The 17,362-nt window shown below is 37.7% G+C and overlaps 1 protein-coding gene across 3 annotated transcripts in view; it reads left to right on the forward strand.

Annotated features, from left to right (window-relative positions):
• Positions 1-17,337, forward strand: part of NFIB (nuclear factor I/B) — a 228,158-nt gene extending 210,821 nt beyond the window's left edge. For all 3 annotated transcript variants that reach the window (XM_006754228.2, XM_006754230.2, XM_015568157.1), the window contains one exon: positions 11,768-17,337. In XM_006754228.2, coding sequence (XP_006754291.1) covers positions 11,768-11,897 — 130 coding nt within the window. In that variant the 3' untranslated portion in view covers positions 11,898-17,337. The remainder of the gene's footprint in view (positions 1-11,767) is intronic.
• Positions 17,338-17,362: the final 25 nt, after the last annotated feature.

Here is a 17,362-nt window from a genome sequence, read left to right on the forward strand (position 1 = left end):
GGTTGCAACCGAAGGTGTTTTGTTGTTTTGACCTTAGAATTTTGTGAGTGAGTGTGTGTGTGTGTGTGTGTGTGTGTGTGTGTGTTGCTTGCACCTGTGTGAATTTTTCTGTCTAGCCCAAAGGTCGGGTATCACAGTTAACCCAGAGTGCAATCTATGGGCCAAAGGCTCACTTCTGCTTGAATCATGAGGGCTTAGGCAGGGAATAGGTGATGAGTTGCGTCTGTCGTTCCTAAGGGTACTGTTGTGTCTGTGCGTTGTCCTCCAATGTGGATACATTAGATTGTTGCATATGTGAGTTATGTGGGTATAAACAAATACAGCAGTTAACTCCCTAACTGGCTTTCCTTCTTGAAACTGTAGCCAGAACATAGCTTGTACTATGGAATATAAAAGAGCAATATAATTGAATGAAAAAGAAAGCCGAGGGACAATCCAAGAATAATATAAACATACGTTATTTTAAAACATTGGAGGGAGTGCTTTATGCAAAAGAGAAACTAGATTTATTGTTTCATTCCCTCTGCTCCCCCTTCGCCCCTTTCAGGAAAAGGCAAAGCCACAAGTGAGTGGCTGTATGTGTCTGATTGCTTGTATAAACATCGAAGAGGCCTTCAGATGGCTAAAATAAACACGCGCGTGTTACTGAAGGATATGTTTACACAAACCATTTGCTCAGCCTCCGAAATAATGAATAAATGAAGATTTTACTGAAATAATTGGAAGGATTTTTGTGTTTCTGTTGATGCCATAATTGAATGGCACCAAAGAGACTTTTATCAGCTATTTTACATGTTACATGTGTTAGCAGTTCCTTTCTATGAGTTGAATACTTCATTCTGTAGTCACTTTACACATGTTTTTGTAAGAAATTGTCGTTTATTACTGCAATTCTAGAGAGTTGCTTGATTTCCCAAGAGAAATTTAGCAGCCAGTAAAGATTATTTGGGTCTGCTTGGTCAGGAGAGGGAAGGCAAAAAAAGGAAGGAGTACTGGCATTCATTTCATACATATAGCCCTGTTTACATAGCACTGTCCTGAACCTTGCTATGTCTTGGTAAAATATACATTCTCCATGACTTAAGAATGAATATTTAAACAAAATCATCTTCAATATAGGTTTGCAAACCATTTGTGTGTATATAAATAGATGTGTATGTGCGTATGCATGTGTGTATATGGCGTATGTGTATACATGTGTGTACGTACACATGTACATATGCATGCATGTATATATATGGCTGTACACATATGCATGTGGTACTGTCTGGTAAGAGCAGTATGTGACCTATCCATAGGTAGTAGTAAGAGTTAACTTTTATTTCGACATGACACTTAGACCATCCCTAGGAATTTACTAGTTAGCATTTCCTGCTTTCAGTTTGTTATCTTGACACATAACTACAATACAACAGCTGGGTTGTTCCTGGGGTTCCTGGGGGGAGCTTTATTCTCAGAGTGCTGAGTTTCCTTTTCAGCTGTCAGCTCTAAAGTACGTTCAAAATGCTCAACTTTTTAAGCACCATTCTGGGCCCCTAGCACCACTCTGGGACCATGATAGAAACGCTGATCAGGTAGATGAACTGAAGAATCTCTGGTTCAAGGAAGGGAATTGCAGAAGGCAAAATTGCACATGGCCATTGTGTGGAAACCAGGCTGCTCTGCTCCCTGGCGACGCTGTTTAGGTTTGAATAATTGATTTAAAAGAATTACTCCTTTCTCATCAAAGTTATTTTCACCTGTTATGAAATAAAAAATAAAAATGTTACCATTCTTTAAAATGATCTTTTATGGTGTTCACCCCTATGCAATATCTGTGTTCTGGCTGTTGAAAAACACATTGGGATTTGTTGTAGTTTTGCCTAACTTCTCCATTTATACAGAGAGACTTGCACAACACAACGTTTCCTTTTTATCTAGGAAACTCTTCAGAACACTTCCTAAGAAATTAATTGTATTCCAGCCAGACTTGCATGCTGCCATCCCACAGGAAATGGGTCAGCAATCCATTAAGATGCCATTAGATAATCTAATTTGGAACTTAATCTCTAAATTAACCATGCTCCATACTTGAAGCATACTTGAGAGAAAGAAAAAAAGTTTACGTTTGAATCGATAGGGGAGCCGAAGCGTGAAGAAGGCTGTTTGTTTTTTCTGTGGCTGTGGTCACGTCTCAAGCCGTCTGGTAACCAGGAGAAACCAGACATGATGTAATTCCAGATTGAACTTGAACTTCAGGGACTTAGGATAGGGGAACAATGGACCATAGGAATCAATAATGTCCATTTTCCACATGATTATGTTTGGAGCTGTAAGTTAACCTTTACGGGAGATGCCGCAGGATCTTCAGTGTGACCCAAATGAGATGAGCCAGAGACAAGATGTCAGAGGAGAGAAAACAACTTTCGCCGCGATGTTTTCTGAGCAGCGCTGCAGATTCCAGCAGGATTAGAAAAGTTCCCGCTCTGCTGTAAACCGGTGGCCTGTTCAGAGCACTCTTTGTTCGCTTAGGTAGGACAAACTTAATCTTACGTTTCCTGTCAGATGATTTTTGGCAGCGCGACGGGATAGGGAGGAGCGAGATTCAGAAAACTCCCCAGTGTAAACCGTGCTGATTAACCCTTTGCGATGAAAGGAGTATAGTCAACACGCCCTTTATTTGAAGAGGCTTGATGTGAAGTGCTGTATTTACATCTGGATTCCGGCTCCGAGAAGTCAGCCTCCCACCAGCGCAATATGTAGTTGTTAACCTACCTTTTCTGATCGTCCTGTGTGCTGGTGCTGTGAGTAGGGATACAGTGCATTTTCAGTCCTGTTGACTGAAGCCATAAAGCATCGGAGGAGATAACCATAATAACAAATTACCAAAGGCAAAAAGAAAAGGCAGAGCCGCCTTACGTTTAAGAAATTGAAGAACACGTATTCTGATCAATCAGAAATTGTAGAAAACTACAATTATTTCCTCCTTTGTTTACTTTTCGTTTTGTGAGAAAACAGACTTTTCTTGCCCATGTGAACAGGGGAGCAGGCGTAATTCAAAACAGCATGTCCAGCTCCTTGATCACTTGTGATTTTATACTTCAAGTAAGTTCTTTACGAGACAAAACGTTCTTTCGTTTAGAGGCGAAATTGTGCCAAACAACACTGATTTTAGCTTTTAAGTGAAAAACATTTGGGCAAGAATCGCTTTTTGCTTTTCTATTAAACTTAACATTTCTCCTGGCATTTCCTGGGCGAGTTTCTCTAGTGAAAGGCACTGTTAGGGAGCTCCGTTTCTGTGGAGAACGTTGTCTGCTGTTGAGGACTCACATGTGCTAATGAGGGAGCTGTAGCATTGGTGACAATGGCACTGAGAAGGAGCCCAGTGAGAGACTGGAACGAAGACCAGAGGGGGACAGAATCCACAGGCAGCGTTCTCCGCTGTGGGCAGGAGATCGAATAAGTCCCAGGAGCCTGACAATTCTATATTTTTAATTGTCTGAAACCTCCCACAGCTGCAGAAGTTGCTACATATGTATGTGTGTGTGTGTGTGTGTGCTGTCATTTATTTTCAATTAGTCATCTTCCTGATGATTCTCTTTCATTTTCAGTTCTGAAACATGAAAAACAACAAGCATCATTTTTATTTATTTATTTATTTTTTACAAATCTGCTTACTTTGGCCTATTTAGGGGAAGGGTATTTTTCGTACTTCCGTGTAAACATTTTCAGGAAATAAGCCTTTATTACTTTTAAGTCTATAGATTGCCTTGTTGAACGATCTTCAGGGATTTTGTAAGAGCTTTTACTAAAAGAGGGCAGTCATTGCAATGAGCACATGAAACTCTTAGCTGTCGTGTCCCGTACGTAAGGCTCTTCTCGCCCCATGCTCTTCTTTAGATAAAATATTCCACGGGCACAGGCCATCATTTTACTTAGAAGATGCTAGTACTCACACATGGTAAAGTTAACATTCAAATCCAGTGTTCCCCCCTCCCCCAACCAAACAAAACACGTCCGAAACATTTGAATATAAATTAATGAGCTTTGACAACTTACCGTTTGGATATGTTATTTCAAAAGCATTGTTCCCCAAGGAGGAGCAATAAAGAAGGCTATTTACCTACTTAGTTAAGAAACAAATACGTTTCTCTTTCATTACTATGAAGTGCTATTGCTTGCAGTTAGAATAATTCCTGGAGCCACCTGCAGTTTATGCTGTTTGGTGTTTCCCAGAGAGCCCACAAGAGTACTTTGCAGATCAGGTAAGAGCTGGCCGGGGAGCTTTCCCATACAGATTATTACAAATAGTAATAATCATTAGAAATCATCTTGCATGCAAATAGGCTCGTTCAGATGGCCATAATGAGCTTTAAAAATGGGGGAAATAAATCGAAGAAATCCAAGATCTGTGTAAAGCACTTTGTATAATCTTACTACGAGACTAGTCTCATCAAAGTGTCTCTCAACAAGCAAATTATTGACATGCAGTCACATCTGTACACACATATGCAATGGCAAATATTGCACTTGGCTGAAAAGAATCCGGAATTGGATAATATACAGTTATTTGTGTTGAAGTTTGAAGTCAACAGTTATACTTTCGAGGGAATTGCAGTGTGTCTAAGTGATGTGGACCATAATTTATAGAATCTCATATATAATTCAGGGATAATAGAAATGCTTGTCCAGTGATAAAAGTGAAGTATGTTTCACGAAAGAGATAAAGTGTAGTATACTGGGTAAGAATATAGATCCTAGAACTACACTGCTCGAGCTCAAATCCTGGGTTTTACTGTTTAATAGCAGTACTAGCTTCAATGGCCTCATCTGTAAAATCTGAAACATAGCAGTTCTTTTCTCATAGGTTTGTTTTGAAGACTGAAAGTTTTAAAGTAGGTGAAGCAGTGGCTAGCGCTGTTATTTAACACACACTGTAAATGCTGTAGCAACTAGTGTATGAAATATCACTTTCTCTGTTCTTATACATTAATGAACTATTAATCTATTTAAATATAGAAAAATAATTCTTAAATAAATGGGTACTTAAATACTACCCATCTATTTCTTCCACTGGTCTGAGTAAGCATTTTTCATAAGATGCTGTCCGCAGCCTTTTTGTTATATTGAAATCAGCAGCAGTCTGTATGTACACTTATACAACCCAGGAATGCATGGTTTCTAACTTAATTCATACTTAATTAATCTGCCTTTATTTTTTTGGAGGCAGATACTAGCTACTAATAGGGAACAGTGTTTATTGGTCATTTTGGGAGGGATACAAATATCTGTGAGTTAATATTATAGTAATACAATTAGTAGCATTTAGCCAAGGAAGTAAAACGTTTTCCTTCTTGGGAATATTTGAAACAGGTGCAAATGAATTAAAGACAAACCCTTCTTTTAAATGATGGCATTTATTTTATTTATTATCCATGCTTTCTGGGCCATTGTTTATTTTTATTGCTATCTATATAAGTAATGTGGCTACTGATACAATTGAGGAATGTATGAATAGATATAATTACTTATGCTTCATTCCTATAATCTTTTTTGTGAGCTTCTTGAAAGAATACTTTCTGTCTTCATAGTAAATATGGTAATATCATGATTAAATAAGTGTGTAAAACTTGAGTGAGTGATGTTTATTACTGAAAAGTATTAGTATACAAGGTACTCTGACATTTTATACAATGATTTTTAAATTTATCTTTATTGTTGAAAGTATTACAGATGTTCCTTTCTTCCCATTGATCCCCTCCACCACCCCCCATTTACCCTCCTCCAGGTCTTCACCACACTATTGTCTGTGTCTGTGGGTTATGCATATATGCATATAAATTCTTTGTTTAATCTCTCCCTACCCAATTCAGACTTCCCTCTGAGATTTTGCCCAACCTATTATCAGATAAACTCAGAGTAGTAAATGAAATTTTGCCATTCATGAAATAGCTCTTATTGTTTTTAATCATCTAAGACTAATAGTTAAACTGAAGCTTTTGACTTTGTTTTCTTACTCAACCAACAACTTCATGTAATTATATTTGGCATCCCATAGTTCTTGGGTGGTTACTGAGCTAAATGTTTAGGGCCCAATCCTTTTTGGTCATAATTTTTAAAAATCACAACCATCTAATGTTGACATGCTCAGAGCAATTTTTCTCTTTTTTCCTTTGAAAGTATAGAATCTATTTACTCCTTGTAGATGTGAAGACCAACTATTTTATCCAATTTATCCAGGATACAAAATATATAAATAGCGTATCATTTTCAAAAGGAAGAAGTGGGTGTCTTCTTCCCCCTTAATCCTCATAATTGGGTCATTCTAAGACAGTGGTTCTCAACCTTCCTAATGCCATGACCCTTTAATACAGTTCCTCATGTTATGGTGACCCCCCATCCATAAAATTATTTTTGTTGCTATTTCATAACTGTAATTTTGCTACTGTTATGAATCGTAATGTAAATATCTGATATGCAGGATGTATTTTCATTGTTACAAATTGAACATAATTAAAGCAGTGATTAATCACAAAACAATATGTAATTATATATTCAATATGTGTTTTTCCATGGTCTTAGGCGACCCCTGTGAAAGGGTCATTCGACCCCCAAAGGGGTCGTGACCCACAGGTTGAGAACCGCTGATCTAATAGAACCTCAACTAGATTTGTTTTCAGAGGAGACAGATGCATTACATTTCAGTGTTGCTTTATCACCCGGACCTACCAAGTATTCTATATACAAGTCTGTTGCAACACTAGCTAGGTTATTATCCAGCTGTGTGGGCCATGGGAAATTCCCTGTCTCTTGATGTAAATTCCCTTTGCCTTCAGAAAATTATGTTCAAATGTTCTTTCTAATAGTAGGTCAATTTCTGACTTCCACGGGAGTCAGACAGAACTGATGCATATCTGAGGTCTAGGTGGGTAAATTTGGGCAAGTTACTTAAGCTCTTTAAGTCTCCATTTTCTCATCTGTGAAATGGGGCTGATGATGGCACATTCAAGAGTTCATTGAGAGAATTAAGTAACATAGCATATGTGAAATACTGAAGTTGGCACCTTGCTCGTAATAGGCCCGCAGCATGGTTATTTTCTGAAAGTTTATCTCTTTGTACTAATTAATTTTATCCATCTGAACCAGACAGAAGTCTACATTTCTTTCCAACTCAACTGTCCTGTCTTCCTGTCTCCTTTTAGCTGCTCCTCAAATGACATTATTTGGTAGTTTTCTTCACCAAAGAAATGGCATAGAGTTTGTTTCTCTTGAAGAGTGATGCCTAGAAGAAACACAGTGTTTTAGAGGTAGTCTGATCAGTATAAACTGAAGGAGGACCATCAACTAACATTAATGCATCTTAAGGTCAAAATAATTTGTTTGCTTGATTCTTCCTTTTCTGGGATAGCCACATCACACATTTGATCAGAAGAATGTAAAAATATTATCCATGATGTCAGACATGTCTCTTTCTTTCTTTCTCTCTTTCTTTCTCTCTTTCTTTCTTTCTTTCTTTCTTTCTTTCTTTCTTTCTTTCTTTCTTTCTTTCTTTCTTTCTTTCTTCCTTCCTTCCTTCCTTCCTTCCTTTCTTTCTTTCCTCTCCTCTCCTCTCCTCTCCTCTCCTCCCCTCCCCTCTCTTCTCTTCTTTCTTTTTCTTTTGAAATTTTCTACATATAGAGTAGAAGTCATTGAAGTCATTCGGGTGAATTCTGCTTTGTGTTAAGGCACTGTCACAATCTTTGCTTCTTTTTGTACCTGATTTTTCTCAAAGTCCTTATTTTTTTTTAATGGCATGGTCTTTATTTTCTAAAGATGTGCTTTTAACTTTCAGTCATGCTCATCTTCTGTTTGCCAAAAAAAAAAATAAAAAAAAAATGGTGATCTGGCAATGGAAATGTAATTTAAACAAAGTAAATGCATGACTTGTCTAAATATATGCCTGAAGATATACTTATTGCTGAAGTAGTTTAATTTGACCTTGAATATTTTGAAATCTTTTAATTAAATTCTCATGTCTCTTAGTAGACAGAGACACAGGTTATGGAATATTGAATTCCATTCTGAATTAAAATTATTAAAATTATTAAGCATTTTATATATAACAAGTTCCTATATGTAGATAAATATGAATAAGTGTGTTTATTTTATCCATACTGGTGATCATTGGCATTTATTTACATAGAAAGAGTTGGATATGTAAAAAAATCACTCTTTTTTATTTTTTACCTGAAGAACTATACAATTTGAGGCATTCTCTTTTCAAAATTAAATGATCTAGGGTATTTTGTCAAAACATTTTTCTTTACATTATTATTATAATTGAATACATTTTACTGGATTTTTCAATGGGTATACCAAAAAGCTCTAAAATTGTCTGTGCCTTATAGCTCTGAACTTAGCTTACAAATTGGCATTAAGAGACTTGTAAAATTCATATATGGGGTCTGCGTAGTGTTAATCTTTGAATTTTATTTCCCCCCAAAGGTTCATAAACAGTATTGATTGCACACTTCAATTTTGACATGGTCATTATGTAGGATGGAGGTTTGAAAGGTTTAAATAAACATCTAAATTGAATTTGTTAGATATTTCACAACAAGAATCCTGTTAGTCACTAGCATCACTTTATTTTTATTGAGACTTTTCCAAAGAACAGTAATATGTGTCTCTTCTAAAGAACTGAATCAAAAGGCTGTTGCATAGTTCACCCTGATATCTTGTCTTTCCTGGCATTAGTAGGTAGACTTCTCCATTTAAAGAGTCACATCTATTCTCAATCTTTAATATTTTATTTTTCTAAAATAGCAATCTCTATATAGAGCCCCTATAATTTGGGACTCTTATTGATGAGCCTGTTGCTGACATTGTCTGTTACTGTCAATGATTATCAGTTGGAGCTAGTCTATTTTGTTTTTCATACACACTTCCTATTTTGGGTTAAAAAATAATGGATGTCCATTTTTGTAATTTATTATTTGTTAAGAAATGATTAACATCAGCTATGGCTAGACTCTGTCAGGATTGATAAGACAAGGGCATTTTCTTTACAGAACTTACCTTTCAGTCAATAAGATTATCATAGATATAGATTATGATTATATGGAATAATATATGCTGTAATAGTACTGTGTAGTGAAGTGTGGTGGAAGTACAATTAAGGAGAAAACAAGTGCCATGGTTTGTCATGTAACATTCTTCCTAATCAGTAGTGCAAAGCAGAAATAATTGTTGAAGATATGTGTGGGAAAAAAGGAATATGTGAAAACAATTAAATCTCTTAGAAAAGGTTATAGTAACAACTACTCTTATTCTTTAGAATGATGATTTTTTAGCAGATAATGAGGACATATCTTTTTAGTTGGACTTATTCCTTGTTTGAATTACTATTTAATTTTTCCTGCATAATTTTTTTTTTGTTAATAGTAAACATCTCTAATTTAAATTTTAGAGATGCCTGTTTTCTTTTTATAGGGGTCAAATCACAATGTAGTCTTGAAAAGATGTAATTATGAGCAACACTCTTCAAGAATACATAGATGTGATTTGGAGCATTTAATTGATTTGTTGGTTTATGAAAAAAATTATTGAAAATTGACCACGTGCTAGGTACTATATAAAATGAAGAACAAAAAGAGATGGACTGCTATCACAGAGCTCATTGTCTAATCATAAAATCCCTTGACCATAAAAGGTCGTTGTGAATTTTTTTTTGTTGCAATATTAACTCAGAAATATGCACCTAGACAGGTAGCAATAAGTCACATTTTGTATAAAGTATCACCAGAATAAAAGAAAGTTATATATCAAGTTCTTTTTAAAAATCCAAGCTTTTATTTCTATTTCTTCTTTTGCTGACAAAATTCTTCCTTGAAGTCAATACTGCATAAAGGTTCTGTACTTTTGTAATTCAAATATTTAAGAAATGAGGGCGTCTAGGTTGATAGCTACGATAATAGTATCCATCTCACCTCATGATTACAATAGTAGAGGATAGTAAATGAAATTTAAAACTTTGAAATTAGGTCCCCGTGCCAGACCATGACAAAATTGGGTATGGAATTGTCAGTTTAATATTTCCTTGGTTCATGATGATTTATGCAGCTGCTATTTAGTTGACACTCATTCTGAATTGAGTGTTGAAACAAACAATACATCGGATTAGGAATACCCCAAATGCATGGTGTGGGGTTGTTTTGTGATATATAGACCTGGTTTTATTTTCCTTCATGTGATACTTCTTTAATAAAGAGATTATGCCAGTAGCAATTACATAGCTGTTTTCAAACTTTTTTCTTAAACGGCCTCAGACCCAACATAGGTGAAACCTGAGTTGTTTGGGAAGGGGCTAGAATCTCATCTGCTTACTCCCTCCAGCATTCTTCCCACTCACTCCTTCAAACACCCAAACCCAGAGGGCTCCGATGTGGTAACATCACTGATGGGGAGGGGCAGGGAAGGCCCAGGCTTCCAGTGTCAGCATTTCAAATTACATTATGCACTGGCCTTCCTGAAAAATATATATTTTTTATATTGTAAGAGAGAAGAAATAACTTTCATTACAGCTTTCAATTTTATTCAACTGATAGGCAGATAAAAAATTGATGCCCATCTTATCACTGAATTGCTTATGAATTAAAAGTAAAACAAGATCCTATCTAATAAAAGAGTAATATGCAAATTGACCATCACTCCAACACACAAGATGGTCACCCCATGGGGTCAAAGATGGCCGGCAGGGGAGGGCAGTTGGAAGGGACCAGGCCTGCAGGGGAGGACAGTTTGGGGAGGACCCAGACCTGCAGGGGAGGGCAGTTAGGGGTGACTGGACCAGCAGGGTAGGGTAATTAGGGGCAACCATGCCTGCAGGGGAGGACAGTTCCGGGCAAACAGGCTGGCAAGGGAGGGCAGTTAGGGGTGACTGGGCTACCAGGGGAGAGCAGTTGGGGCTGACCAGGATGGCAGGGAGGACAGTTAGGGGCAACCATGCCTTCAGGGGAGGGCATTTGGAGGCAACCAGACCTGCAGGGGAGAACAGTTAGGGGTGACCAGGCCAGCAGGGGAGTGCAGTTGGGGGTGACCGGGCTGGCAAGGGAGGGAAGTTAGGAGTGACCAGGCAACCAGGGGAAGGCAGTTGGGGGCTACCAGGCCTGCAGAGGAGGGTAGTTAGGGGCAATTGGGCTGGCAGGGAAGTGGTTAAGGGTGATCAGGCTAGCAGGCAGAAGTGGTTAGGGCCAATGAAGCAGGCAAGCAGGAGAGTGGTTGGGAGCCAGCAGTCCTGGATTGTGAGAGGGATGTCCCAGATTGGAGAGGGTGCAGGCTGGGCTGAGGGACACACACACACACACACACACACACACACACACACACACACCTGTGCACGAATTTCGTGCATCAGCATATAACTGGCAAACTATATTGCTACCATTGTAGATTTGCTGCTTTCTTTCTGTTTTTTAAAATAAGAAAATAATATTGTACTTACATTAAAGTAGATAAAATATTTTAGGAAGAATATCCTCAATTAGAGTTCAGCAATTATGTATGAGCCTGACATGAGGATTTTCTGCTTTACAATTAATCTTATCTTCCATGAAAACAATAGACCATGTGGTGTATATACCTATAAAATAAATAATTTAGTACATTTATCTCATATTAAGCTATAATTTTTTAAAAGTTTATAGTAGTCATTTGATATCTGTGGAACTTATGTTTCTAATATTGTAGATTTTAACGTTGTATTTTCTCTTTTTCTCTTCCTTCCCTCCTGCCCCTCTCCTGTCAACAGTCCTGGTACCTGGGCTAGTTTGGTTCCTTTCCAAGTATCAAACAGGACACCCATCCTACCGGCAAATGTCCAAAATTACGGTTTGAACATAATTGGAGAACCTTTCCTTCAAGCAGAAACGAGCAACTGAGGGAGGATGAAATACAACAACAGCTTATGAAATTAAAAAAAAATAAAAAATGGAAAGGAGGAAGACTGGACAAAATAAAAACAAACAGAAATGGAGAAAGGAAGGAAACTGAAGAAAGAAGATATTAGACCAGCAATTGCAGCACTTACAATCACTAATTCCCTTAAGGTTGAAACTGTAATGACATAAAAAAAGGGTCGATGATATTTCACTGATGGTAGATCGCAGCCCCTGCAACGTAGCCTTTGTTACATGAAGTCCGCTGGGAAATAGATGTTCTGTCTCTATGACAATATATTTTAACTGACTTTCTAGATGCCTTAATATTTGCATGATAAGCTAGTTTTCTTGGTTTAGTAATCTTGTTGTTTACGCATGGAATCACTATTCCTGGTTATTTCACCAACGAAGGCTAGGAAGGCGGCATCAGAGGTGCTGGGTGTCGGAGCCATGAGCCAGCCATTTTATAAGCACTCTGATTTCTAAAAGTTAAAAGAATATATGAAATCTCTGTAGCCTTTAGTTATCAGTACAGATTTATTAAATTTTGGCCCTTAACCCAGCCTTTTCCAGTGTTTAACCCAGTTTGAAATCTTAAAAAAGAAAAAAAAAAGGAAAAAAAAAGGAAAAAAAAGGAAAAAGGAAAAAAAACACAGTTTGAACACAAAGGCTCTATGGAAGAAATGCCTCTATGTAGGTGAAGTGTTATCTCTGCATGCAACAGTAAAAATTAATATAATATTTTGCCCACAAAAGAAACACTTAACAGAGGCAAGTGCAATTTATAAATTTATATCTAAAGGGGAATCATGATTATAAGTCCTTCAGCCCTTGGACTCTAAATTGAGGGGATTAAAAAAGAATTTAAAATAATTTTGAACGAATTTATTTTCCCCTCAGTTTTTGAGGGCATGGAAAAAATGCATTAAATCAAGACAAATCATGTGCTTGAGAAAAAAAAAATTAATGGAAACACAGCACTTATGTTGGTTTAGCTGCAGCCTCCTTGGAGGTAGAATTTATTTATTTAAAATTACTGGTTGCATCAAGAACCCATAGGGTGTACAAAAGGTTCTATAAAATCTGCATCGTAGAGACAGAGGCAGGCAAATCCATGTCACAAGGGTAAAGCTTACAGTTTACAAACTGGGAACGCCAGGGTGTAGGATACAGAAACGCACTCTTGAGAAAACACATGTAATCAGGGTGCTGAAAACTTGCATGGTGCTTTCGGACATTAGCCTTGTTCAACAAATTTCTTGTATTGACAGATCTGTAGTGTGCATGGGCAGACACATTTTGCCTCTATGTCTCTTAAAATTTCAATTAAAAATACTCTTTCCAGTAATCCTAATTTGCACGAAGATATAATGTCCACATTACGTGCCTTGCCTTGAAATCTAAAATACAAAAAAGAAAAAAAACCACAAAAAAACACGAAAAAGTGACATCACGACACTTGTTTTGCTGCATTTATTATCATTTTAAATCTTTACCATTTTTATGACAAAATATTTTGTACTCCAGACGAAGAAAAATGTGTGACATCATGGATTTTTTAGACAGTTATACCTTTATCTCACATTTATAAAGCATATCATGGCTGTGTATAGTTGCCGCTTAAAAATTGTAATCGACCAGCAATATTTTCAGTATTTTGGTGTTTTTTCTATTAACCTTTCATGTTTTTCATCTTCCAATTAATATTTGGGGGGAGGGGTTTCAAATTTATACGAATTATGCAATACCAAGTTTTGCCTATGTAGGTAGTGCTTTTAGCTGTATTGGTTATTATAGGTAAGTACACAGATTTAAAAAAAAAATAATGTATGCTTTTTTTTTGTTTTGTTTGTTTGTTTGTTTTAATTGACCAAAGTGGGTACTGCTATTTTTGCAGTGTGATGAGGTCCTTTTGTGTACTGAGAGATGGACAGGGGATTTTTTTTAAGATACATATATATATATATTCTGGGGTGGGTGGGAGGATTTGTAACACTTTACAGTGTAGCTGTGAAGCAGTGCACCCTGAGATGGGCCTGGGCTGCAAAGCGACTGTTCTGCCTACTGTGACAAGCTTCAACTTACACAGGTTCCCCCTTCTCTAACTTCCCACCTGGGGTGCAAGCTGAACTCATCTCTGGTTTTTCCTAACAACCCAAACAGTAAGAGCAAGTGAACACAACATGTTCTCCTGGAGGCAGACTTGGCTTAAAACAAATTGTCTTATCTTCTTCTTCTTTTTTCTTTTGTGATAGTAGTTTCTCTTGAGTTTCAGATCCACAGTGGAGAGTGAGCCTGTCTCATAGATGGCAACGATATTTGTTGAAACATCCACAGAGCGGATATTTTACACTTTGGGGGTTTAATAAATCCATATATTTTCTCCTACAAAACACGTCCTTGCGGCTGGAGGGAATGTTCCCATAGTCTTTCCCCGCCACTTCTCCCCATTTTTTCATTTCATTAACAATAGGACAGGATTCACCTGTGGCTCGCCGCTTCCCATGGATGGCGGTGCGCTGGAATTTTCTTTTTTAGACATCCAGAAGCTTACACAGAGGGTGGCTATTATTAAATGTATTTGGACTTACAGATTAAAAATCAAAGTTCACTTTTTAAGGAACAAAAAGATAAATCTTGTCAAGTTTTCATTTTACCTGCCCTTTGAAACAGAACCAGAGCAGAAGGGAAATGGAGAATTTTAAGGATTAACTTTCCTGTGGATGCATGAAGCCCATTAGATGCTGATGGGATTTTTTAAAGGGATGGTACCTCAAACATATTTTTGATTTCATTTCCCCTGAGGCACAGAGGGTGAATAGAGACTGGTTTTATTTTTATTACCCCCCTCGCCCAGGCCCACGGAGGCAATCCATTACTAGAAGGGAAATCTTTTAGAATTAGTGACACTTGGTGGGCTGTCTTGAAGAGTCCCTTCCTCCAGGCCATGGTCCAATAAAATAAACTGCCATTGTTCTCACAGCATATCATTTAATAATGAATACTTTGGAACAATGCTCATGGGCCTGAGAATGGTATCGATAGCCCACATGCTGAATAGCACAGCGGGACCCCAGCACCGCACGTCCGAAGTAAGTCCAATCATTTCTGTGGTACTTGCCCTGCACCATCTCAGCCAAGTTCTTCATGTATCTTTGACCTGTTCGGTGAACACGTCAACCTCCCAGGACACGCACTATTTTTTCAGAGCAGACTCGCTCTCTATTTTTCCAGTGAATGAGCAGTTCCAGCTAAAGAAGTTACACACTGTGGGTATTCCTGCCTGCCTCTTGAATACAAAGGACTAGTCAAGTGTTGCTATTATTTTGAATCCATTTTTTTTTTCTCCTTTCCTTTTGAGATACAACTATTAAAAAAAATACTACTAGATATATGGTCTTACACCCATTTTTCGGCCTCCTCCTCTTTTACCAGGAAGTATATTCTGACTAAAGGGCCCCACATTTGCAGGTCTTGCACGCCCCTCTCTTACCCAAAACTGCAGAGCTTCAGGATGGTGAAGGTCACCCAAGGGCATCAGTAGGGGGCGGTGTCTCCAGGCCCCGGTTGGTTCTGTGGCACTGTGTGTCCCGCTTCTGTTGTGTTGCTTTGCGCCCCCCTACTCGCAGTGCCTCTGAAGTGTTTCCTCTGGAGTGACATGAGCGTTGGAGGCTTGCCTAAGGAACATAATGAGTGAAAGGCAGTGAAGGAGACTGTACATAAAGACATGGCAAAAAATCTTAATGATAGCAATATAGTTATGGGGTAATGTTCGGGTGGGCAGCTCCATTTAAAAAAAGAATATGTGAATGAATCTGTGAAGCTGCAAGTAGCAAGAAGAGCGAAAGGTCTTCTTAAAGAACCGCCTACCTTGTAGACAGTAATTTGTACACTGTATAGTTTTGTTAAGACTTTTTTTTTTTAAATTAAAATGCCCATGTTTGTAAAGCTAACTTTTTAACAATTATAATGGAACGGTATGTTGTTTCCATTTTTAAAGTAAACAAGAATATTCCTTGTTTGGAGACTGGACTTGAGTTAAAACTCTCCAGTCTCTTAAGTTATGTATTAAAAAGAAGAAATCTGTCCATGTTAGGAGTTATTTCACAGATGCCTGTGCTTGAAAAGCATAGGGTACTAATCCTTTAAAAAAGTGTAAATGGAGAAAAGTTATATTTTATGAAGGTTATTTTGTTGTATTTAGTGTTGGGAAAGTTGGTTTTCAGAGCATTTCAGAATGTCAGCAGTACCACTGTCTTGTTATTAGTCTACACGGCCTTTAGCAGAAATTCTCGTGGTCGTCACGGGATGGTATTTAAGGTGAAGTTTCACAGAGCAATCAGGATAGGCAGGCAGCGAGAGCAGTGCTGTGTCTCACATAACGTGTCCTCAGGGAGCAGAATCGTGGGTTTGTGACTTGTAGCTTCATAAGGACTCAACAAAAAGAGATTGCACAGGGACATCTTCAGCGGTGGGACACCAGGACCCGTGCTTCCCCTGGATTTAAAATCTAGGTACTGTGTGAAACGATGAAGGCTGCAGAAAGTTCTCCCATATTCAGTGTACAGTATTCATTTTTAATGAAACAACTCTATGATATTGCTGGCAGATAGGCCCCAAGCATGACATTCAATATAGTTTACATGTTCCTGTCAAGGTCTTTTGTTAACATTAACCAGCTGCATGCTTCCGGGACTTTAAAAAATTGGGTTTCTCCAGAAAACTTTTTTTTTTTGAATGTGCAGGCTATTCAATAGGAAAAGCTCAAAATTGAATGTTCTATTCCACGCTGAAGGAGCTGAAAGCTGCCTTCTTCATATTTTGCACTTTCTGCTAGTTCCCCTGTTTTTTCTAATTCCTTAAAAGTTGTGTGGGTGGGGTGGAGCACTGCAGTTGGGGGGTAACATGGACCACTGATTTTGCCCTTTGACCCTGCACAATGACCTTTGCATCAGCCAAACTCATTGCCATGACAACTCTTTGTACTGTGTCCGTGCCACAGATCTGTTGGTTATATTGTTAATAGTAAAGGGGACAAGTTGGAGACGGTCAATTTTTACATTTTTTTGTTGCAATTTTTTTCTTCAATGGTTGTAAGTAGTTGTGTTGTTTTTTTTTTTTTAATAATAAGAGGGTTCACTAGTTAATACTCTTTAGAAATATCTGTGTGTTGCAATTCAAATGTATGTTGAGATTGTGAAAAGCGCTTCAGTGCCACTAGCCTACCAATACGCTAGACTCAGCCTTTGATAACTTTTAATGCATGATACAGTTCCCATCACAAAAAGGTGGCCTACATCCATGGAAAGCAGTGTGAGCTAGTGACACTAAAGCTAGTCTTGTATTACTGTATTTTTGACAGGATGGTTTTGAAAACTGTGCTACAGGGACTGATGGGGCAAATATATCTCTTTATGCAGAAGGAAGTCTTTTTTTTTTTTTAAGGAGTTTGGCTTTTTATGCAT

Source organism: Myotis davidii, unplaced genomic scaffold, assembly GCF_000327345.1.
Source record: "Myotis davidii unplaced genomic scaffold, ASM32734v1 scaffold1471, whole genome shotgun sequence".
Taxonomy (NCBI): domain Eukaryota; kingdom Metazoa; phylum Chordata; class Mammalia; order Chiroptera; family Vespertilionidae; genus Myotis; species Myotis davidii.